At 44.7% G+C, this 24555-nt stretch overlaps 1 protein-coding gene across 1 annotated transcript; it reads right to left on the bottom strand.

Moving 5' to 3' along the window:
* Nucleotides 1-41: 41 nt before the first annotated feature.
* Nucleotides 42-24250, bottom strand: LOC110496187 (solute carrier family 2, facilitated glucose transporter member 1). The gene is made up of 11 exons (XM_021571932.3): nt 23541-24250; nt 22907-23094; nt 13564-13665; nt 13145-13305; nt 9744-9984; nt 8817-8979; nt 5225-5412; nt 3745-3849; nt 3557-3655; nt 3147-3350; nt 42-3003 (listed from the first exon to the last, which is right to left on the bottom strand). Exons 2-11 carry the CDS (start codon nt 22919-22921, stop codon nt 2725-2727), a joined length of 1557 nt encoding a protein of 518 aa, XP_021427607.1. The 5' UTR covers nt 22922-23094; nt 23541-24250; the 3' UTR covers nt 42-2724.
* Nucleotides 24251-24555: the final 305 nt, after the last annotated feature.

Genomic DNA, 24555 nt, shown 5'->3' with positions numbered 1-24555 from the left:
CCAAGGATAGTATCTGTACAGAAGATATCAAAGGTTGTGTGTTTGTTAGATGTGTGATGTTTTATTTAACAACAGTATATTCATATATACAAACACAAGTGAAACAAACACACGTGACATATAGGGCTGTATGGTTGTTGTTAGTTTGTTGTAATTTTTCATTATGTCTCATAGGGCATTTCAAAGCCAGATTTATACTGCTTGTGTGATACATTTTTTTCAATACAGGAAAATGACAAAATGGATTCAGTAGTGTGCTTTTCTACACTTCACGTGATCTCGATATTTATGAATTAGACCATATTTTTCAATTCAATATCAATGTTGATTATTTCATCATTTTAATTGTTTATGGCTGGGCTATAGACCTTGCTTAAATGCCTCTTTGTTTGGTGCCTCGTGGAGAATAAGAGTACAAGACTTTGGAAGCAGGAAGAACGTGTTCACACACACACACACACACACACACACACACACACACACATACAGTACACATCAGCTGAAGAAGAGGCACAAATAAGCAGCAGAAACAAGGAACTCACAAACATAATCACCCAAAGTAAACGGAAGGCCATGAAACACAGGCCAGGAACAAAAAGAAACATCAAAGCAATACCAACTGCATTGGTAAAAATCCATTTCAAAACAACATGCTTTTCTGATGTAAAATGGAATAGATTTCTATGACAATATAGGATACAATGATCATCAACTCATAAATACACTTTTTTTTAGGCACACACTGGGGACAGCATAAGGTGGATACTGAACAAGTGGAAGGCATGTGGAAAGTGGAAGAGAGAGGGAGAGTGAGGGAAGCAGTGTTGTGGAGCAGTGGTAAGGGAATTGTTTTTTTTTATTATCCAGTGTCCATTTTGACATAAATAATACTTTAACACAAAGTTAATAGAGTAATGTATGTCAATGCTTCAGTGTATTAATAGGAAACAATCCAATACTTGTTCTCTCTTTCCTTCTCTTTTTCACTCATTGGACGATGGGCACCCCATAAGCCAGAACAAGCCCACATTCAACCACTGCAGTCAACGTATAAATATAATTTTGAAAATACATATTTACAAATAAATTCTCTCCTAACTTTTTACAATAAGTGAATGTGCATAAGGTAACTGAGTATGGTTCAGTTAGTAAAGTACCACAGTCTTGTTAACAGTAGTGAGGGAGGGCTGCCATTGAAGAACGTTTTTTCCTTGGAGGAGAGGTCAAATACTGAATACTACCATCAAAGGAATGTATTTTCCCAGTGCAACACATACACATATCCACAATATGTTATATAAATAAAGAACAAAGCCATGACCCTGTCATCTTTCTAGGCAAAATAAATTGTGAAAGTGCTTGGAGAAAAATAACTACGTCTAATTTACACAACCACAAAAAAAAAGTAATATTTTTTTTGTAACACACATATATATATATATATATATCTATACTACAGTATATCTATACAATAAAATATTTTAATAAATTTCGATTTTTAACAACATTCCACAAGGTTAATCTTCAGACAAAGTGTCACAAAGTAGAGTATAGACTTAAAGGGGAGTCATTAAAAAGCATTGTGCACAAATGCTCACATTTGGTCACAACTAAAGTCCCATTGTGTTATTCCAAATACAGACTGAATAGATAACCTTCATAATCATATTCAAAATTTTTGACTGAATGCTCTCACAGCAGAACAATTCAAAATTACACTCAATTCCACAGAGAAAACCGATGGAGTCCTTTGCTCTCTATGGTTGATTCTTATCGAATCCAAGTTCATAACATCGCGACTCATATCACAATCTATTATAATCTAATATCCAAAATAACTATCTGTCCCCTTAGACAGTATAGTTAATGCAATTCTACTCCCTCAGGTAAATATTTCTCTAATTATTCTTTATGTTGATTCATTTGCCATAAATCGCTTTTTGAAGAGTATATTAGCAATCTTGGAATTTTAATTGATTTCTATTTGGTTAATAAGGTGCACCTAAAGCAAGTTAAAGTGAAATAAGTACCATATCTCTCTCTCTCTCTCTCCCTCTCTCTCTCTCTCTCTCTCTCTCTCTCTCTCCCTCTCTCTCTCTCTCTCTCTCTCTCTCTCTCTCTCTTTATTTATGCAACCATCTGAATGTGATTTTTAGCAGTGGATTCTTATGTTGAGTAGGGTATTAGCATATTATTTTGTTCTCAAATACAACAACTGTTGAAATTAAATGTCAAGTACGATCATTCTGGGATTATTGGGTTATTTAAAAAAGCTATTTCTAAAACCATGAAAGCCAACTAATGCAATTGACCCTAATCTACTGTTTCACTGTTAAAACTATTGTAAACTATTGTTTACCAGAAACACTATTGAGGTTGTTTACTTTGACTAGACCCACTTTGGCTTTACTAAAAGCTGTTTAAATGATGATGCACTCAGGAAAAGAAGGCAACAAAATTAAAATACACATTTTGACCTATAGGTCGAGAAATATATTACACATGACAGAAAGAAATGTGAAAAAATAACACTAATTCATTCTAGCTACTGTATCCACCCAAAAATGTGTGTTGTGGCTTTCCATGTACACGAACGGTATATTTCCCTTCACGTCAAACACTCGTCCCCATGTACCTGAACTGCCAAAGAATTAAGCTTTGATCTGTTTTTGAACCAGCTGACCCCCAACCCTTGACCTTTAAGCATTGACCCAACACAGGATTCTACAAGCTCTCCTGTACAATTGAGTTGGACCTATCCTCTGCTGCTGCCGCCTCCACCAATGGAACCTTCTCCTTGATGGGCGAGGCAGGAAGTGTTACGCTGATACTAGTGGGAGGAGCTCCCACAGAGGTGGCAGGGGGCAGGGTGGCCCCGCCAAACTCACGGGCGATCTCGTCAAAGGTCTTGCCCTTGGTCTCTGGGACTTTGATGAAGGTGAAGATGAAGAAGAAGATGAGTAAGATCATGAAGATGATAAAGACGTAAGGCCCACACAGCTCCTACAGAATTACAAACAAAGAGAGAGAAAAACAGTGGAAGTCAGTAATTAACCTAATTAGTCAGCGTATGATTAATTATCATTTTGACCTAAGTGGAAGTTAGGATTCGTCCCTAATGGGAAACCAAGAGAAACCTCTCGCACCTCCAGTTTGGGAAAGCTGATTCCCACCAGGAAGTTGGCGGTCCAGTTGCAGCAGCCGGCCACTGCTATGGCGGCAGGCCGCGGACCCTGGGAGAAGAGCTCCGCCACTATGAACCATGGGATAGGACCAGGCCCCATCTCAAACATGGCCACGAACAGAAACACTGCCCCAATGCTCAGGTAGCTCAGAGACGAGTAGCCCTTCTACTCAGACAGAGAGAGACAGAGAGAGAGAGAGGGAAGGAATAAAGAAAGAAAGATGGAGGGAAGAGAGGGAAGGAGGGAAGGAGAGAGGGAGGGAAGGAGGGAGCGAGATGGAGATATTCATCAATAATAGCAATGAAAATGAATTAATGTATTAATGACATATCTGTTATGTTGAGTGACAACCAATAGAAACTGACACCCACCAACAGGAGGGCAATAGTCATGAGCAGGGCACTGACGGCCATTCCGGCCAATCCGACGAGATGCAAAGTCCTTCGTCCCGCCCTCTCGACCAGGAAGAGCTGACAAAGACAGAGAATGGAGTTACCATACCGTAAACATACATCACAGAAACACAAAAACCAGAATAAATGCAGCATGTTTTACTTACAGATACCACAGTGAAGACAGTGTTAACAGCTCCTGCTCCAATAGTGGCGTAAATGGGTTGGGTGACACCGGCTGACTCAAAGATACCAGTTGAATAGTAGAACACCTGAACAGGGTTGGTGGAGGGCGACAATAAGATTAGGTTCTTAATTTTATTTTTTAATTATTTTATTTCACCTTTATTTAACCAGGTAGGCTAGTTGAGAACAAGTTCTCATTTACAACAGCGACCTGGCCAAGATAAAGCATAGCAGTGTGAACAGACAACAACACAGAGTTACACATGGAGTAAACAATAAACAAGTCAATAACACAGTAGAAAAAAAGAAAAAAAGAGTCTATATACATTGTGTGCAAAAGGCATGAGGAGGTAGGCGAATAATTACAATTTTGCATATTAACACTGGAGTGATACATTATCAGATGGTCATGTGCAGGTAGAGATACTGGTGTGCAAAAGAGCAGAAAAGTAAATAAATAAAAACAGTATGGGGATGAGGTAGGTAAATTGGGTGGGCTATTTACCGATGGACTATGTACAGCTGCAGCGATCGGTTAGCTGCTCAGATAGCAGATGTTTGAAGTTGGTGAGGGAGATAAAAGTCTCCAACTCCAGCGATTTTTGCAATTCGTTCCAGTCACAGGCAGCAGAGAACTGGAAGGAAAGGCGGCCAAATGAGGTGTTGGCTTTAGGGATGATCAGTGAGATACACTTGCTGGAGCGCGTGCTACGTGTGGGTGTTGCCATCATGACCAGTGAACTGAGATAAGGCGGAGCTTTACCTAGCATGGACTTGTAGATGACCTGGAGCCAGTAGGTCTGGCGGCGAAAATGTAGCGAGGGCCAGCCGACTAGAGCATACAGGTCGCAGTGGTGGGTGGTATAAGGTGCTTTAGTAACAAAACGGATGACACTGTGATAAACTGCATCCAGTTTGCTGAGTAGAGTATTGGAAGCTATTTTGTAGATGACATCGCCGAAGTCGAGGATCGGTAGGATAGTCAGTTTTACTCGGGTAAGTTTGGCGGCGTGAGTGAAGGAGGCTTTGTTGCGGAATAGAAAGCCGACTCTATATCTGCAACAAGGCTACAATCTATGAATAGGAAGCAACATCAAAGTGGTATTTTTATCATACTGTAAAACGCACGTCCATTAAATCATGTATAATCCATCAAATAATCGAAACAAATCTCCCAAACATGCAATGATTGAGAGTATAAGGCATGTTGAATGCAGCTGTTATTCAACTATTCAGCTTTGCATAGGCCTGGGTCGCCTTCATAAGGGCAGACCGTAGCATATCTTTTATTATTGGATACATTCAGATAGTACCTTCCAGTCGCTGCCTTTTTTCTTCAGTTTTGTGCCTAGTGAATGTGACCCTGTATTGTTAAGCTGTCCTCTGAAATATCCTTGGTGACTTTTCAACTATTTAGATTGTGTTTGCACTGTGGCCTCCTGGGAGTCATAGTTCACTCACAGCATTGATTCCGGAGAGCTGCTGGGAGAGGTGGAGCATGACGGCGATGAGGAGCGGCTGCCGATAGGCTGCGGTGCGGAACAGCTCAGGGATGGTCACCTTCTTCTCCATGGCCATCTTGGAACTCTCCTCCTTCATCTCCTGCATGTCTTTACTCACGTCGTCGGAGCCACGCAGACGCACCAGGGCTGGGGGGAGAAAATGGCGGAGTGAGAGGCAGATAAGTTATACTTTAATGTGAAGGACATACAAGTTGTATAAAGAGAGGATGTATTTGTAAAATTGTTAGGTAATGACAATATGTTAAAGAAAATATTGAAATACTTTAGGTGCATAAAACTTTCTTTGTTTTGTACAAGATATCCTACAGATATCCTTTTCTTTGAGGAATGAAGTAAGAAATGTAGCGCAAAGCATCTTTAAAGGCCCGGCGTGATCAAAAATGTGATTTTCCTGTGTTTTATTTATATTTCCACACTATGAGGTTGGAATAATACCGTGACATTATGAAAATTATTCATATTTATGTTTATAACCCCCTTGTTCCTCCCAATTGGTAGTTACGTTCTTGTCTCATGCAACTCGCCAACGGGCTTGGGAGAGGTGAAGGTCAAGTCGAGTCGAGTCATGCGTTCTTAACACACTGCACGCTTAACCCGGAAACAAGTTGCACCAATGTGTTGGAGGAAACAATGTTCAACTGACGACTGAGGTCAGCCTGCAGGCACTCAGCCCACCACAAGGAGTCACTAGAGCGCAAAGAGCCAAGGAAATCCCCACGCCAAACCCTCTAATTGTGCCCTGCTCTATGGGGCTCCAAGTCACGGAAGGCTGTGACACAGCCAGGAATCGAACCCGAGGCTGTAGTGTCGCCTCAGGACTGCAACGCGGTGCCTTAGGCTACAGCACCACTCAGGAGGCCCCTAAATTGTGAAATTATGATAATGCCCTTTTAGATCTCCTGAAATTTCAGTCTGTTTTGGTGGGATAGAGTTTTGGCCTGCCTGGTGACATCACCAGGTAAATGAGTTAATAGACCAATAAGAGAGTTTCAAACCTCGATGACAATAACAGCTCGTTTTCAGTTTTTTCTTCCGTACTCAGACCACTCCAAGACAGTCCTTGCAAAATTATTGCTTGAAAGAATTGCTCTTTGCCAAGAGGCTATTTGTTTCTTTTTGACCAGTTTCATTTAAAACAATCACAGTAAGACACTTAATTGTCAGACAAAAATGATTTGATAACGAGATAAGAACTGCATTGGACCTTTAAAAACACTAGTTGAGTACATTTTCTAGCAGACTAGCCAGTAGCACCAACACTAAAACCGGCCTGCGTTGTAGTTGTTTGTTCAGTAGCTCTCCATGGTCCTGCCAGTTCTTTCATTACGGTACCCATCACATAAAAGACTGACCAAAACATATGTTCCCTTTTTTATTATCTTATTCACCAAAGCAGTGTGTTTGAAACAAAACAGTGTAAAGGAGCTTAGGAGATGCACTCAGGTGACAGTGTGAAATACTGTCGGGACCGATTTCAAAACCTGCTGTTGGCCTATGCTGTGCGTCAGTCAAGGACTCTTTTCTTGGCTCAACAAGCTTCCGTCTCTTCTGGCCTGTCTAAGCCTGTCACTGTATGCGTTTTATTCATGCCCAGTCAGAGGATGGGCATTAATGTCACAGGCCTATATTTGGCATGCACAATTCACATTCAATGGTATTTAACAGTAACTGCATGACCAAAAGTATGTGGACACCTGCTCGTCGAACATCTTATTCCAAAATCGTGGGGATTAATAGGGAGTTGGTGCCCGCTTTGCTGCTATTACAGCCTCCACTCTTCTGGGAAGGCTTTCCACTAGATGTTGGACGATTGCTGTGGGGACTTGCTTCCATTCAGCCTCAAGAGCATTACTGAGGTCGGGCACTCATGTTGGGAGATTAGGCCTGGCTCGCAGGTGACGTTCTAATTCACCCCAAATGTGTTTGATGGGGTTGACGTCATGTCTCTGTACAGGCCAGCCATGTTCTTCCACACCGATCTCGACAAACCATTTCTGTATGGACCTCGCTTTGTGCACAGGGGCATTGTCATGCTGAAACAGGAAAGGGCCATCCCCAAACTGTTGCTGCGCAGAATCGTCTAGAATGTCATTATATGCTGTTGCATTAAGATTTCCCTTCACTGGAACTAAGGGGCCTATCCCGAACCATGAAAAAGAACCACTTACCATTATTCCTCCCCCAAACTTTACAGTTGGCACTATGCAGTCGGGCAGGTAGCATTCTTCTGGCATCCGCCAAACCCAGATTTGTCCGTCGGACTGCCAGATGGTGAAGTGTGATTCATCACTCCAGAGAACGTGTTTCCAATGGCAGCGAGCTTTACACTACTCCAGCCGACGCTTGGCATTGTGCTTGGTGATCTTAGGCTTGTGTGTGGGTCCTCGGCCATGGAAAGCCATTTCATGAAGCTCCCGACGAAGCTCTGTTGATGTTGCTTCCAGAGTAAGTTTGGAACTCGGTAGTGAATGTTGCAATGGAGTACAGACGATTTTTATGCACTACGCGCTTCAGCCCTCGGCAGTCCCAATCTGTGAGCTTGTGTGGCCTTCCACTTCACATCTGAGCCGTTGTTGCTCCTAGACATTTCTACTTCACAATAACACCACTTACAGTTGACCAGGGCAGCTCTAGCAGAGAAGAAAATTGACAAACTAGCTCGTTGGAAAGGTGGCATCGTATGATGGTGCCATGTTGAAAGTCATTGAGCTCTTCAGTAAGACCATTCTACTGTCAAATGTTTGTATATGGAGATTGCATGGCTGTGTGCTTGACCCCCCTTTATTTCCAAAACAGCCTGAATTCTTCAGGACATAGAAACATTGCTCAATTGTTATCAAGGGACATAAAGTGTGCCAGGAAAACATTCCCCACATCATTATACCACCTCCACTAGCCTGTACCTTTCACACCAGGCAGGATGGGGCCATGGACTCATGCTGCTTACTCAAAATCCTGACTCAACAGGAACTGGGATTCGTCGGACCAGAAAATGTTTTTCCATTCCTCAATTGTCCTAAATTGGTGATCGCGCGCCCACTGTTTTTAGCTGATAGGAGTGGAACCCGGTGTGGATGTCTGCTGCAATACCCCATCCGTGACAAGGACCGGCGAGTTGTGCATTCTGAGATGCTGTTCTGAACACAGTTGTACTGTGCCGTTATTTGCCTGTCTTTTGTTTGTCGCATCAATTCTTGGTAAACCCTGGACACTGTCATGCGCCTTTCTGAGTTACTGAAACCGGCCTGGCTGGCACTGACCATTGAGTGTATGTTTTATTGTGACATGTTGGTATTAGCGTCTTTGTACCACTCGCCAAATTACTACATTTTACTACATTATTTCACCTCAAATAGATACAATACCAGGTATCAAGCTAAAATAGAAGTGTTAAATGAAGCGCTTCCATTTATCTTCCTGACCATCCAGAGTAAATGATTGCATTTGGAGCGTAGCTATAGAATTACTAGAATGTGCAAAGCCCCTCAAACCTCAACAATTTGATGGTTTCTATGGTTTGGAGCACCCACCTTTGCGGGCCTGCTCCTCCTTGTTCTGGTTGATGAGGAGGAAGCGAGGGCTCTCGGGACAGAAGGGCAGCAGGATACACTGCAGCATGGCCGGGACGACCGTCAGAGCCAGCAGCAGAGGCCACAACTTGTCCGACCCCAGCAGAGACTCCAAGCCAAAGATCTACAACACAGAGAGGTTTAGATAGGATTAACTTTACTACCAGGAATGTGTAATTCACAGCACCACAGCTTACATGCAAACATCAATGGGATATACTGTACGTTGATGGGATGGGAAGCACTGATGGGCTATACACTACAGTTGATAGTATTAAACAATACACTAATCCATTGGTGGTATGGAATGGATGAGGCAGTTCTATAAAGGGATTCAAATGGAAAAGGTTTCATGACAGTGTGCTGGAGAAAATGAAGGGGAGGAATATTACTAATTGTATTCTTAGAGCAAGAAGTAGTCGCCTATGAAAAAATAATTTAGCACTCATTAAATAATTACAATAATTAGCATATCATTCGACAAAGACATTACTCCAATGTTAAGAGGCAAGGGTGCGTGATCAGAAATCGGAATGTCTGCCGGTTACAACTTAATCATATAAGCAGTGGCGTAGTGGAGAGTAAACGCAAGTAAACTTCGTTTACACACCTTTTTTGTTTAGCATGAGCCACCTTTTGCAGCAAAATGCATTGAAAGTATAGGGTCCGTAACTTTATTTACGCTAATGGCGATCAGCGTTTACCCACCAAATGTTTTACCACTACATCACTGCATATAAGAATACTCCCAATACGCACATAAAACATAATATTCTATATATGGGGACTTTATTCCCAGCATCACAAGTAAACAGATGGTATGGTAATGTACAAGACTATTCCTAAGTTAATGGGCAGAAATCAAGATGGCTGCCATCAAGGACTGACCTGAGCCACGAGGATGCCAACCACCACGCCCAGCTGGTGCAAGGTGCCAAAAGCGCCCCGTAGAGGGGTGGGGGACAGCTCCCCCACGTACATGGGCGTAAGGCCGGTGAAGAGGCCGCAGAATAGGCCGATGACGAGGCGTCCGGCGATGACCATCTCATACGAGGAGCAGAGGGTGGAGAAACCCATGAGGAGGCCTCCAATCACAGCCAGGATGTTGACCAGGAACATGGACAATTTCCTTTATCCCAATACCCCGAGAAACACACACACACACACACACACACACACACATACACACACACACACACACACACACACACTCGCACACACACACACACACACACACACACACACACACACACACACACACACACACACACACACACACACACACACACACACACACACACACACACACACACACACACACACACACACACACACACACACACACACACACACACACACAGATTGGAGGGTTAAGAGACAGCATGTAGAGTAAGAGATAGACAGAGAGAGAGGTTAAGAGGGAGGGATAGTGAGATGTAGAGGATAGTAGTGGGAGAAGGAAACAGAGGAATCGTTTAAGGACATTTTTTTTGCAGCCATTCCAATCACACTCCAGTGACTCCTTGGAGACTCATTGGTTCTGACAGCTTAGCAGAGGTAGAAACAGAAATAGACCAAGGAAAGGACCAGAACTGGAGAGTGATGAAATTCACTCCTAAGGACAACATTCCCAATACTTTTAATAAACCTTATTCACAGCTGATTGTTGTACCTTCGACATTGTGTGGGTAGCTGATAAATAGTTGTTTCTTTTAAAACCAGTGCAGATGACTGACAATCCACTAGCAATGTTTTTCTAATTATCCCGACTCAAATAACATTACATTGTGTGAAGGTGCAGTGGTCTTTAATCTACATGTCAACAATTTTGCTTTTTGCTTTGAGAACTGCACTTGCTACCCTGTTCGGAAATGTTACAGTTTTTTTTCGATTGCTAAACGACAGTGGGCACAACTGGAGTCACATGTGCAAAACTCTAACTACAGTCTGCACTACCAACAGTCACCTGAGCTAAACAGTTCACATCACCTGCAAAACTCATTCCAAGCAACACAACTCTTAACACATGGCTCAAAACACGCTCAGTGCAGTCAAACACTATGCAAAACCCTCACTGAGATAACACACACTGTCACTCAGAACACACTGAGAGTAAAAACACTAGCATCAAACACCAATACAGAAAATACAAACTTTTCATCTTTACAGTTTGAACAATTTCAGTGACTTCATACAAAGTATTATTTTCTTCAAAGAAAAGAGTGACATTCTTTCACATGATTTATTAAACTTTTTAGAACATAACAATTCTTTAAGGTAAATGAAAATTAGCAGTTTGCTTCAATAGTCTGTAGTAATTTACGGAATTACAGTAATGAGAAAAAAAAGGTAGAAACTAAAAGTACATACTGTAATTCGAACAAATAATTGAGGGGCTAATCCTGCCTCTCTCTAGCATCAGGCCACAGGTTTTCTTCAACATCACATCTAATGTTTTCTCTTGCCATGCACCTGGGGAAGAACCTTCTGGAGTGCCTTATCCATCCCTGGCAGTCCTCTGGACTCGTGTCCTCACATCCGGCACGCATGGCTTCCAAAAGAGACATTTGGTCATGTGGGTGGTGACCAAACACTTTCCACGTCCAGCCAGAGAAAAACTCCTCTATTGGGTTGAGAAAGGGTGAATATGCAGGCAGGTACAAAACCATAAATCTGTGATGTGCTGCAAACCAATCTGTGACAGCTGCAGAGTGGTGAAAAGCAATGTTATCGCAAACTATGACAAAAACTTGGGGTTTTCTTACTGGCTCCCCCTGTTCTGCTGGCACTAGCTGAGCATAGAGCTGTTCTAGGAAAGCTATAAGCCTTTCTGTGTTGTATGGGCCAATGAGTGGTGTGTTGAGAAGCAAACCATCATTGGCCATTGCAGCACACATGGTGATATTTCCCCCCCTTTGGCCTGGAACCTCCACAGTGGCCCTTTGACCTATAACATTCCTTCCTCTGCGCCGTGTTTTGGCAAGGTTAAATCCAGCTTCATCGATAAATACAAATGAATGTGGTCTTTCCAGTGCTTCCACCTCCATTACTCTCTGAAAAACAGTAAGTGCACAGTTTTACTGTAGAAATGCTAGTGTTTTTCTTTTACTGTAAATATTTTGTATAGCTGTGTACGTAACCTCAGACGTCTTACCTGGACATATTGGTATCTTTGCTCTTTTACCCTTTCACTGTTTCTCTCGAACGGTACAGTGTATAACTGTTTCATTGTAACTTTGTGTTTCTTTAGGACTCGAGCAATAGTGGTTGTGCTGACAGAATTAACATTTTCAAATATATCATTATCAGCCAGCACTCTATCTTGAATCTCCCGCAGTTTTATTGCATTGTTGACACCAACCATGTCAACAATAGCATTTTCCTGCGCATCTGAAAATATTTTTCCTCTTCCCCCTGTTGGGGGCAGCCAGTGAAGGGAAAGCCTCTTCCCCCTGTTGTAAAAATATATTTTACAGTCAAACTTACTGTAATATATATCTGTGTAAATATTCTATAATTGCAATACAAAATAGATTCCTGTAATGTTTTCATTTACTGTAAGGATGTAACTCTCACCTGTTTGCATGATGGAAAATTCGCATTACAGATGCCACTGTGGATCTTTGCAGATTGGGTTGCACCCTCAACCCTGCCTCTCTCAATGAGAGACCATGGTTCACGACATGGTCTATAAGTGTAGCCCTTATTTCATCTGAAATAACAGCTCTTTATCTTCTTTGTCTTCCTCCACGCATCCGCCCTCTCCCTGCCACCCTTCTCCCTCCACGAACCCATCTTCCTTGTTCCATTTCCAAAATGAGTCTTTCTGAGCTCTACCTATATACACTGTAATATGTGTGTGTGTTCACTAACAAGTCTAAAACAAGACACCTGCTTAGCCTTTCAGCTGAAATTGCAATCAGCAGTGTTTGAAAGGCACAAGGCTGAAATCGATTCCGTTTTGAATGTGTGGTTCACAGTTTTGACAGCAGCGTGTTAGCATTTGAACAAAGTGCTGTAAATCCACAGTGTTGTGCAGGTTGTGGTTAAAGTCATGGGATAAGAGTGTAGAGTTTTGAAAACTGTGTTCAAGCAATGAAAAATGAACTAGAGTTTGGTCCACATGAACTGCTACTGTGCAGACTGTAGTTAGAGTTTTGCACATGTGACTCCAGTTGTGTCCACTGTCGTTTAGCAATCGAAAAAAAACTGTAACATTAGAAAACAAACGATAGTCAGTGAAAAATGGCACCGGGGTGAAATAGGTGAATCCTGGGTGACCTCCTCACCTCCCAAATCTGTCTGCCATCACTCCGACGCTGAAGGAGCCCACCATGCCGCCCACGCTAAAGACGGCCACCGAAAAGCTCCACACAATGGTGCACGTTCCTGGTTTGATGGGCTCGCCATACCTCTCCATCCACGTGTTGTTGAAGAAAGCCCGCAGTTTCTAAACAGGCGAGGGGGAGGAAGAGAGAGGGAGAGAAAAGCAGAGGGAGAGAGAGAGAGAGAGAATGATTAGAGATAAAGCGTTATCAAGACACTATCTCTTGATTTAACGCTTGATGAAGCGCAGTGTCATAGTACAATATCCACAGGCACGATGGAAAGTGACTAAACATAACGTAAACATAACGTACAGTTTAACAAAACCAAAGCCCACACATGCTTTCACTGCTATAAGAAAACACAAAATAAACCTACAAACCTGTTCCGGTGCATTAATGACCCCTGTGTTGTAGCCAAACTGCAGCGAGCCAATGACTGCAGTGGCCAGGGAGAAAAGGAGGTATCCTGTCACCTGCTTTTTCTGTTAGAGACAGAATGGGGATAGTGTATGTTATCAGGGGTTTATGCACATGACATTCGGATCAAGGAGCCCCTACAGTGTAAAACTAAAACTCTGCCAGAGGCATTAATACTGCTGTAAATGCACGATCTGGAAATGACATCATACAGTCAAAGGTTAAGCTATTATAATGTCTCTGGCCGGGTGTCAAACCCAAGTCATCTGCAGCCTACATGACTTCACACAGCATTAGCTCACTGAGGTAAAGCCTAAACCTCCCGATGTCTCAGACAAGTTTACACATGTTTCCTGAACCACCTTTATTCTACTCTCAACCTGTACCATCACGGAATATTTCATTATTTATTCAATATTTTGCAGGATGGAATCTCTTGTGTCCGAATGAAAAAAAAATAGAAAAAAAATTATACTTAGTAGCAAGAATAATATGTCAACTATTGTCTAATAATAATAACCATGAAATAACAGCAATACAAATGTATATTGACAACATCAAAAAGTTGTTGTACAACTACTAATAGGCTTACAACTAATACAAACTACTGCAAAAACTACTAATACAACTAAGTACCTATAATACATACATACAGACAGGTATATACAATATTTACAAATATCTTCACAAGGTGATGTTTTTATTCGTTAAAAGCGCAAACAGATTGATCTTAACGTTTGAAAAATAACTTTCTTAAATTCTTTGTGGGATTTTAATGCCCTGATTTCTATAGGTAAATGATTTCAGTCAGTTGGGCCTTTGTATCTGAAAGATCTTACTCCAACCTCAGGATGTACCCTTGGAATTTGTAATTGCTGCTGTTGTCGAAAGGAGTAGTGCGAGTCTTGTAAAGTTAGGTGTTCCTATACAGGGACATTTAAGTTAATACATGTAACAAATAAAGTGGAACCAGTGCAGTTGTCTTCTGTTTGTGAGTGGCAGACCATTTATTGCAATGATGTCTTAAAATGGCATCCAAGAATGAATCTGCAAAGATGGTTATAAATGACATCTAATTCACAAAGTAAGGTCTTGGTTGTGTTTTGATAGATAATGTCACCAGAGTCTAGGATAGGAATCAGCAGTTGGGTTAACTAAGGTCTTGGCTGTGTTTTTTATAGATAATGTCACCAGAGAATAGGATAGGAAGCAGCAGTTGGGTTAACTAAGGTCTTGGGGGGAGGGGGGGGGGGGGGGGGGGGGTCAATACTGAGCCTTGAGGTACACCTATACTGAGTACAAGAAGTTGTGATTTGTGTCCTATGAAAACACATTATTTTATGTTGCTATGTTTTATATTGCTAAGATACACATGGAGCCAGTTTAGTGATCTGTTAGTGTAACCAATGTTTAAAAGTTTTCCTGGTGAAATAGAATGATTGCCTAAATCAAATTATTTTGTAAAATCAATAAAGATGGCAACAGTTCGTTTGCCTTGGTCAGATGAAGAATTGATATCATTGGTAAGTTTCACTAATTCTGTCATAGTAGAATGGTTGGGTCTAAAGACAGATTGGAAGGGTGAAATTGGGAATATATTAAATTCTCAAAGTTTTTGCTATTGAACAGATATTACTGATATAGGTCTATAGTTATTTGGGTCTAAGGAGTTTCCACCTTTATGAAGAGGGCTCACCCGGGGACATTTCTATACAAAAGGTATTTCAGCAGTCTTTCACCACACTTTTTCTCCATCCCTAGCAAACACAGCTGATTAATCAAATTGCATTCTAAACTGAAAATCTTGATTAGGTGATTATTGGAGTCAGGTGTGTTCACTGGGGCTGGGTCAAAACTGTGACACCAACCAGGCCCTGGACGACTGGAGTTGCCCACCCCTGTTAGAGTATACATTATAACATTAGCAGACCACTTTATAGCCTTATGCATATACATAAGGGTACATGCTGGATACCAAAATGCAGGCCATTTACATTTGACTGTGTTCTTAAATGACCCTGTAGCCAGTTCTCAAATTAAACTCATTGAAGGCCACATACATAAATCAGGTCACTTTTCTTCTGAATCCAGTAACAACTATGCAGAGACACTGCTGAGAAAACATATTGTTAGAGTGTCACACCCTGACCATAGTTTGCTTTGTATGTTTCTATGTTTTGTTTGGTCAGGGTGTGATCTGAGTGGGCATTCTATGTTACATGTCTAGTTTGTCTATTTCTATGTTTGGCCTGATATGGTTCTCAATCAGAGGCAGGTGTTAGTCATTGTCTCTGATTGGGAACCATATTTAGGTAGCCTGTTTGGTTTTGGGTTTTGTGGGTGATTGTTCCTGTCTCTGTGTTAGTTTGCACCAGATAGGCTGTTTAGGTTTTCGTGTTACGTTTCTTGTTTTGTATTGTTCGTTTTCATCTTTATTAAAGATGTATAAAAATTACCACGCTGCATTTTGGTCCTCCTCTCCTTCAACTCAAGAAAACCGTTACAGAATCACCCACCACAACACGACCAAGCGGCGTGGTGAAACGCAGCAACAGCAGGAGAGGCAGCAATGTCTGGACTATACGACTTGGGAAGAGATAGACAGGTGGGCGGTCGACCCAGGGAGAGTGCCGGAGCCCGCCTGGGATTCGCTGGAGCAGTGCGAAGAGGGGTATAGGAGAATGGAAAGACAAGCACGGCGGCGCGGTAGGAAGCCCGAGAGTCAGCCCCAAAAATGTCTTGGGGGGGCACACAGGAAGTGTGGTGAAGCCAAGTAGGAGGCCTGCGCCAACTTCCTGTGCTTACCGGGGGGCTAGAGAGACCGGGCAGGCACCGTGTTATGCTGTGAAGCGCACAGTGTCCCCAGTGCGGGTGCATAGCCCGGTGCGGTACATACCAGCTCCGCGTATCGGCCGGACTAGAGTGGGCATCGAGCCAAGTGCCATGAACCCGGCTCTATGCAGCTGGTCTCAAGTGCGTCTCCTTGGGCCGGCTTACATGGTAAGCCTTGTGCATGGTGTCCCCGGTTCACCTGCATAGCCCAGTGCGGGCTATTCCACCTCGCCGCACTGGTAGGGCGACCGGGAGCATTCAACCAGGTAAGGTTGGGCAGGCTCGGTGCTCAAGAGCTCCAGTGCGCCTGCGCGGTCCAGTCTATCCGGTACCACCTCCACGCACCAGCCCTCCGGTGGCAGCCCCCCGCACCAGGCTGTCTCTCCATCTCACCCCTACAGCTGCTCCCCCCTGTCCGGCGCTGCCGGAGTCTCCCGCCTGTCCAGCGCTGCCGGAGTCTCCCGCCTTGCCGGGGCTGCCGGAGTCTGAGGTGCCAGAGCCCTTCAGCCCAGAGTCGCCAGAGCCCCTCAGCCCAAAGGCGCCAGAGCCCATCAGCCCAGAGGCGCCAGAGCCCCTCTGTCCCGAGCTGCCGCCCCTCTGTCCCGAGCTGCCGCCCCTCAGTCCAGTGGGGTCATTTAGTAGGGTCGGCGTGGTTAGGAGGCCACGGAAGCGGAGAAGGTGGTGAACTAAGACTATGGTGAAGTGGGGGCCACGTCCAGCACCAGAGCCGCCACCGCGGACAGATGCCCACCCAGACCCTCCCCAATAGGTTCAGGTTTTGCGGCCGGAGTCCGCACCTTGGGGGTGGGGTACTGTCACACCCTGACCATAGTTTGCTTTGTATGTTTCTATGTTTTGTTTGGTCAGGGTGTGATCTGAGTGGGCATTCTATATTACATGTATAGTTTGTCTATTTCTATGTTTGGCCTGATATGGTTCTCAATCAGAGGCAGGTGTTAGTCATTGTCTCTGATTGGGAACCATATTTAGGTAGCCTGTTTGGTGTTGGGTTTTGTGGGTGATTGTTCCTGTCTCTGTGTTAGTTTGCACCAGATAGGCTGTTTAAGTTTTCGTGTTACGTTTCTTGTTTTGTATTGTTCGTTTTCATCTTTATTAAAGATGTATAAAAATTACCACGCTGCATTTTGGTCCTCCTCTCCTTCAACTCAAGAAAACCGTTACATAGAGGTTATGTGATACTGGACTGGCCCTGCCTCACGGATTAGGTGCCCTTTGGTCCACCTATAGAGCTTGTGGTTGAAGAGGTGTTGAGAGAAGAAATGTGAGGGACCAGGGACCAATTGCCTTGTGAATACAATTAAATAATAAGATAGCAAATGTGTCACACCCTGATCTGTTTCACCTGTCTTTGTGATTGTCTCCACTCCACCATCTCCAGGTGTCACCCATATTCCCCATTATCCCCTGTTTATTTATACTTGTGTTCTCTGTTGGACTGTTGCCAGTTCGTCTTGTTTGTTCGAGTCAACCAGCGTTTTGTGTCTCACGTCCTGCTTTTTCTAGTCTCTCTTTTATTGCCCTCCCGGTTTCGACACTTGCCTGTCCTGACTCTGAGCCCGCCTGCCTGACCACTCAGCCTATCCCTGACCCTGAGCCTGCCTGCCGACCTGTACCTCTGGATTACCGACCTCTGCCTTACACTGAGCCTGCCTGCCGTCTGGTACCGTTGCCCGACCTCTGGTTTTCTGACCCCTGCCTGTCTTGACCTGTCTATTGCCTGCCCCTGTTGGAACATTAAACTGTTGTTTATTCAACATGGTCTGCATCTAGGTCTTCGTGTCATACCTGATAGTACGAACTGGCCATGACTGACCCAGCAGACCCTGGCCAGGTGTGCAATCCCATCTACTCCCAAGATGCCTCCATTGGTAGGCACGAGGTGTTGCTTCGTGGGCTGATGGAGGGGGTCCAAACATTGGCTGAGTGCCATGACCAGGCGTTGGACATGCTGCAGGAGCAATTCCGCAGGTTGGCTGGGGGGCAGCCTGCCACGGTGGTAACTCCACCGCCCCTCAGTAACTCGGCGGTTAGCAGCACTGCCCCACCGGCCACTCCTCCTTCCCGGGAGCCTCCTGGCTCCAGCGACACAACCCACTCATCAACTGGTCTATAGGTGCCATCATGGGCTGCAGTCTGTTCTGTCACGCCAATTTTCTGAAGTTGGCGCAACCTGCCCAGGGACGTCTTCCTGGGTCCTTGGAGGTGGTTCCCGGATCTCTCCAACATTCCTGCGGAGTACCAGGATCTCCGGGAGGTGTTCAGCAAGTTCCATTCCACTTCACTTCTGCCGCACCACCCCGATGACTGCGGGATTGACCTTCTCCCTAGCACCACGACGCCCTGGGGGCACCTGTACTCGCTGTCGGGACCTACATTGGGGACTCAATAGCTACTGGATTTATCCATCCCTCCTCTTCCCCGCTGGCGCAGGGTTGTTCTTCGTGGAGAAGAAGGACAAGACCCTGCACCCTTGCATTAACTACCGGGGACTCAATGACATCACTGTTAAGAACCGTTATCTGCTACCACTCATTTCCTCAGCCTTTGAGCCGCTCCAGGGGGCCACTGTGTTCTCCAAGCTGGATCTACGTAATGCCTACCACTTGGTGCGGATACGAGAGGGGGATGAGTGGAAGACCACCTTTAACACGGCCAGCGGCCACTACAAATATCTGGTCAAGGCCTTTGGCCTTTGGCCTCACCAACGACGTTCTCCACCACATGCTGAACCGGTTCGTCTAAATTGATGACGTCCTCGTCTGAACCCCCCAAGAACCCCCCAAGAACACATGCTCCATGTCTGGCATGTTCTCCAGCGCCTTCTGGAGCACTAGTTGTTCGTTAAGGCGGAAAAGTGCGAGTTCCATCGCTCCACCATTCCCTTTCTGGGCTACATCATCTCTGCTGGGAACGTCAAGATGGATCCTGAGAAGATGAAAGCAGTGGTGGATTGGCCCCAGCCTACGTCCAGCGTGCAGCTGCAATGCTTCCTGGGATTCGCCAACTTCTATCTCCACTTTATCCGGGGTTACAGCAGCCTGGCCTCCCCCTGTCTAACCTCACCTCTACCGAGGTTCCGTTCACGTGGACCATGGCCTCTGACCGGGCGTTCTGGGACCTTAAACATCGCTTCACCAAGGCTCCGATCCTGGTTCATCCGGACCCTTCCTGTCAGTTCGTGGTGGAGGCAGATGCTTCGGATTTTGGAGTGGGGGGCGGTTCTGTCCCAAAGTTGTGCCATGGACCTTAAGATGTATTTCTGCGCCTTCTTCCCCCACCGCCTCACTGCCACGGAGAGGAATTACAATGTGGGGAATCGGAAGCATCTCGCGGTGAAGATGGCATTGGAGGAATGGAGGCACTGGCTCCAAGGGGTGGAGCATCCGTTCATTGTGTGGACCGACCACAAAAACCTGGAGTGTCTCCGCACCTCCAAGTGCCTCGACTCCAGGCAGGCGAGATGGGCCCCGCTGTTTACCCGGTTCAACCTTTCCCTCTCCTACCGGCCGGGGTTCAAGAACGTCAGGCCAGATGCCCTGTCTTGCCGCTATAACCCTACGGCTACCACCCTGGAGCCCGAGAGCATTCTTCCCACCTAGTGCCTGGTAACGGCACTCAGCTTGGGTATCGGGAAACAGGTTCGGGAGGCGCAGCGGTCCCAGCCGAACTCTAGGTGGGGGGGCCCAGATAACCGGATGTTTGTGCCTGACATTGTCCGCTCCGCTGTCCTGGAGTGAACCCATTCCTCCAGGCTTGCCTGCCACCCAGGCTCCCGGTGAACCCTGGTGTTTGTGCGATGATGCTTTTGGTGGCCCACCATTGTTCCTGACGTCTGCGCATTCGTCGCCACTTGCACTGTGTGTGCTCAGAACAAGACTCCTTGGCAAGCTACGGCTGGCCTACTGCAACCTCTGCCTGTCCCTCACCGTTCCTGGTCCCACATATCCCTGGATTTCGTCACAGGTCTCCCCCCGTCTGAGGGCAACACTGCCATCCTGACAGTGGGCGACCGGTTTTCCAAGGCCGCCCACTTAATTTCTCTCCCCAAACTACCCTCGGCCAAGGAGACGGCCCTGCTCATGGTGCAGCACGTATTCCGGTTCAATGGACTGCACGTGGACATGGTCTCCGACCATGGCCCTCAGTTCTCGTCCCGGTTCTGGAAGGCGTTCTGCACCCTCATTGGGTCGTCGGCCAGACTGTCCTCTGGGTTCAATGGGCAGTCGGAGTGAGCCAACTAGAACCCTGAGACAACTCTACGCTGCCTGATCTCTGCCAACCCCAACACCTGGAGTCAGAAGCTTGTGTGGGTGGAATACACACTCATCACCCTTGCCTGATCTGCCACGGGCTTATCGCCCTTTGAATGTTCACTGGGGTAGCAGCCCCCGCTCTTCTCCGAGCAGGAGGAAGAGCTCGGCGCACCTTCTGCCCAGATGTTTGTCCGCAGCTGTCGTCGTACTTGGAGGAGAGCCCGGTCGGCCCTCCTCAAGACCACCTCCAGGTATCGACGACAAGCGGATCGCCATCGGACCCTGGCTCCTTGGTATCGTCTCTGGCAGAAGGTATGGCTATCCACCCGGGATCTGCCCCTCTGGGTTGAATCCCGCAAACTCTACCCCCGGTTTATTGGCCTGTTTCCCATCTCTAAAATGATTAGTCCCTCTGCTGTTCGTCTTCTGCTGTCCCGTACTCTTCGTATACACCCCACCTTTCATGTGTCCCGAGTTAAACCTATTTCTCACAGCCCTTTGTCTTCCCTTCATACCTGATAAAATGTTCTTGGCATCAGTATAATTTATTTGATCTTTACATCACCTTACATCTAACTATATTTGAATGATACAATTCTGGTCCACTAAACACTGCCTTTCCATCTCTTCTCCTAATCACCATTTGTCAGATTTCCAAACATATTTGAATGGTATATATTTGCTGTGTTTGTATCTCTCTGTTTTGATGGGAAGGTCTCCCAAAGTGATGGTGGCTCCATTAAATAGTGGAACTGTTTTCACGAAAGCCATACAAATCTATAACGAACATCCCAATGAAAAACAGGAGCTGAAGTAGGCTGGGATGTATCACAAGACAAAGCGTGTGTCCACAAAACGTACACTAGGACAGTCTGTGGTATTTTAACACACTCTAAACAAACAGGAGCAATACACCATAGCCCCCACCATACACGCCCTCCCTCTCTTCCCTCCCCCATCACTCTGTTTATATACTGAAGTGCACCTTCCACCACTCCCCATCTCTCTTCTTCTCTTACCCTAACCCCCCTCGCTGCCTGTCAAGTCACAATTACTCAGTAGAAACAAGCAGCCATGAGATGCATTCAAAACAGTGACTAATCTGTAAAATTCTCTTGGTTAGTATAATAATTTGATCAATATTGAATGCGTCATTTGAAAAGAACACCCAAGTCATGAAATAAGATTAGAGTTGAGAGAGTTTTAAAATAAGACTGTGGTAAAATAGCTCTTCAAATGCTGGGTGTTCATTCCACGATTACACACCGTCATACCTCAGTTATGTTTACAATGCAACTCTGTGCTAGTAGCCTAGAAATAGGGTTGTTTGCAAAGTGAGCAAACGCTCAGATAAAAAATAAGCATGCTACAGGGTTGTAGTCCTTTTCAGAGTCACAGAAGTGGAACTTATCCATCTGATCTGAGTGAGCTGAACACTCTGATTCTGTCTCAGGGCTTCATCTCTCTGTGCCTCTTTGTATTCCCCTCCCTTTCTGTCTAATGATATAATACACTACTTCTTCCACAGCCCCCTCCCAGACTCTATCTCTTTCACCCTCCCTGTTTCTAAGGATGCACACATGGCTTCTTCCATAGCCCCCTTCATCCAATAGAATCTGTCTCTTCCTCATTGTCATAACAACTGCCTGGAGGTGACGGTTAAATTGGCACTTGCTAAAATAGACCAAAAACACAGAGCGATAAAACATGGCATTGCTGCTCCTTGCACCAATGCATTGTTGGAGGGGAAATACCTCTCTCTCTCTCTCTCTCTCTCTCTCTCGCAACTGAATTAAATGACATCATATTTGCATTATAGGAAAGGCATAACAAAACAAAAAAAGGCTATTTCTGGACCCTATAATTAATAGAACAGTAAACTGTCCAATTATATCACTGGTTCGCTCATGGAAACTCAGCATAGAACATGAGGATGACTCACTGATATACAGCATCAGACAGTACAACACCCACCACTATGAAGTGGGTTTTGAACAGTCACATGACATTCTGACTGCATGCAACAGAATTGGAAATAATTTGGTGGATTGTACTCATAAAAAGGTTAAGGGACTTTTTGAGGGGTCACACATTGTATGGTCAAAGTATAGTATAGCTGAGTAGTGCATGGTCAGCATATAATAACAGCAGCATAGGCTACTACTATGTCCACAGTATTATATTAGGGAGCAGCACCTACCTCCTCCTCCACCATCTTCAGTGCGATATTCAATAACAAAAAGCAGCTCTTGATAAGAAGTTGACAAACAGGACAGGAGGACAAGAGAAAAGATCTTCAGGTGGAAAAGGCTTGCGGAACCGCCCAGTCTTCAAAGCTGCAGCCTCAAAAAATAAGGAACTGATTCGTCGCTGTCCTTGGTGCTGAAACTGATCACAAGTAGGAAAAAAAACGTTGCCCTGCTGCTTTTACGAATTAATCTCAAGTAGCCCTAAAATAACATTGTTTTATCATTTCATATCAGGCTAGCTTACTTTATAACATCTTCATAGATAGCAATGTATTCAATCGTTTACGATTCCATTCAATTAGTTTATTTTATGTCCAGTTGTTAGGCTACATTGTTACAATGCGTAAAAGACAATAATGAATCCGATAGCAGCAAACAATGTACTTCGCTTAAAAAATCACTACTCTAATGAAATGCAAAAAAGAGACGTCAAATGGAACCATTACCACACGATGCCGGGTGCCTTCTTAACGGGCAAACAAGCACTACACTTGACCAACTATCAATCCTTCATACGGACGATTTGTCAGCAATGCCCTACATATGTTATATAATAGCATAAATCAAGCAATTTGCGCAATTCACCTGTCGTGACCAGACGTGCTATTCCTCTCTCACCCTTAACGATTCCACTGGCACCAATGCGGTACTGTAAAGCCTCTTGAAAATGTCTACGTTTTTCGTTTCCTATAGCTCAGGTTCGTGGAGTGGATGCGCGACAACCCGCACGTTCCCCTTTCGACAATAGCCGAGCTTCCATCAACCTATGAAAAACAAGATGCTCTCTGCGTAACCAACCTCCTTTCTGATTTATCCGTGACTCGCTATTTTGCATCCGCATCTCGTGACAGCTATGCCGTCATGGGCAAAGGCGTGATTCTCCTATTATGGTGGTGATGGTGAACCAGCGTTGTTTTAGTTGTTGGGGATGTAGCGGTCCCCGGGTAGAACCAGTGGATTCAGTGTCCTCCCCATGATGCTCTGCGAAGTCGACCTTGAGAGTGATCAGCTGATGTATGCTGCTGCGGCTACCCGTGTACCAAAGCAACGCATCACGCGCCCGTCACCGTACGCGATACGGATCCATCCATTTGGATGCGCTTTCGTGCGACCTATTCCTCCCATCTAATATATGTTTAAATGGATGAAGTTGTAACATAGGCCAGTTCGACAATAAGGTTTATAGATTTAAGCTGAATAAATTGACTCCCGTATCTTGTTCTCAAGCTGAATTTGTAAGAGCCAGTGGGACTGAAACGAAATAACTGTGTTGGGTATCACATCACATGGCTGTCAGAAATCTCATGACCCAATGGGAGAATAATAACAGAGTAGCCCATGCCTCAGGGTTATTCAGTCAACATGTACAAGCAGAATGAAACAAATATTGTTCATAAATATTTACATTGTTAACTTGTAGGCTTTGTTCCCAAATAAAGAGCAACGCTCTTAGTAATTATTCAGACCATAGGCCTAGTAAAGCATTCGTTGTCGATTCTTTGAGATCAAAATAAATGCTCCCTTACACAGTGCCTCATTATTCTCAATATAAAAGAAGGCCTACAATATTTTTGCCAATACAGGCCCAAAATACTTTTGA

Source organism: Oncorhynchus mykiss, chromosome 18, assembly GCF_057628025.1.
Source record: "Oncorhynchus mykiss isolate SJ-2025 chromosome 18, ASM5762802v1, whole genome shotgun sequence".
NCBI lineage: Eukaryota > Metazoa > Chordata > Actinopteri > Salmoniformes > Salmonidae > Oncorhynchus > Oncorhynchus mykiss.
The sequence above is the reverse complement of the archived record's forward strand: the minus strand, read 5'-3'. Positions and strand labels throughout refer to the sequence as shown.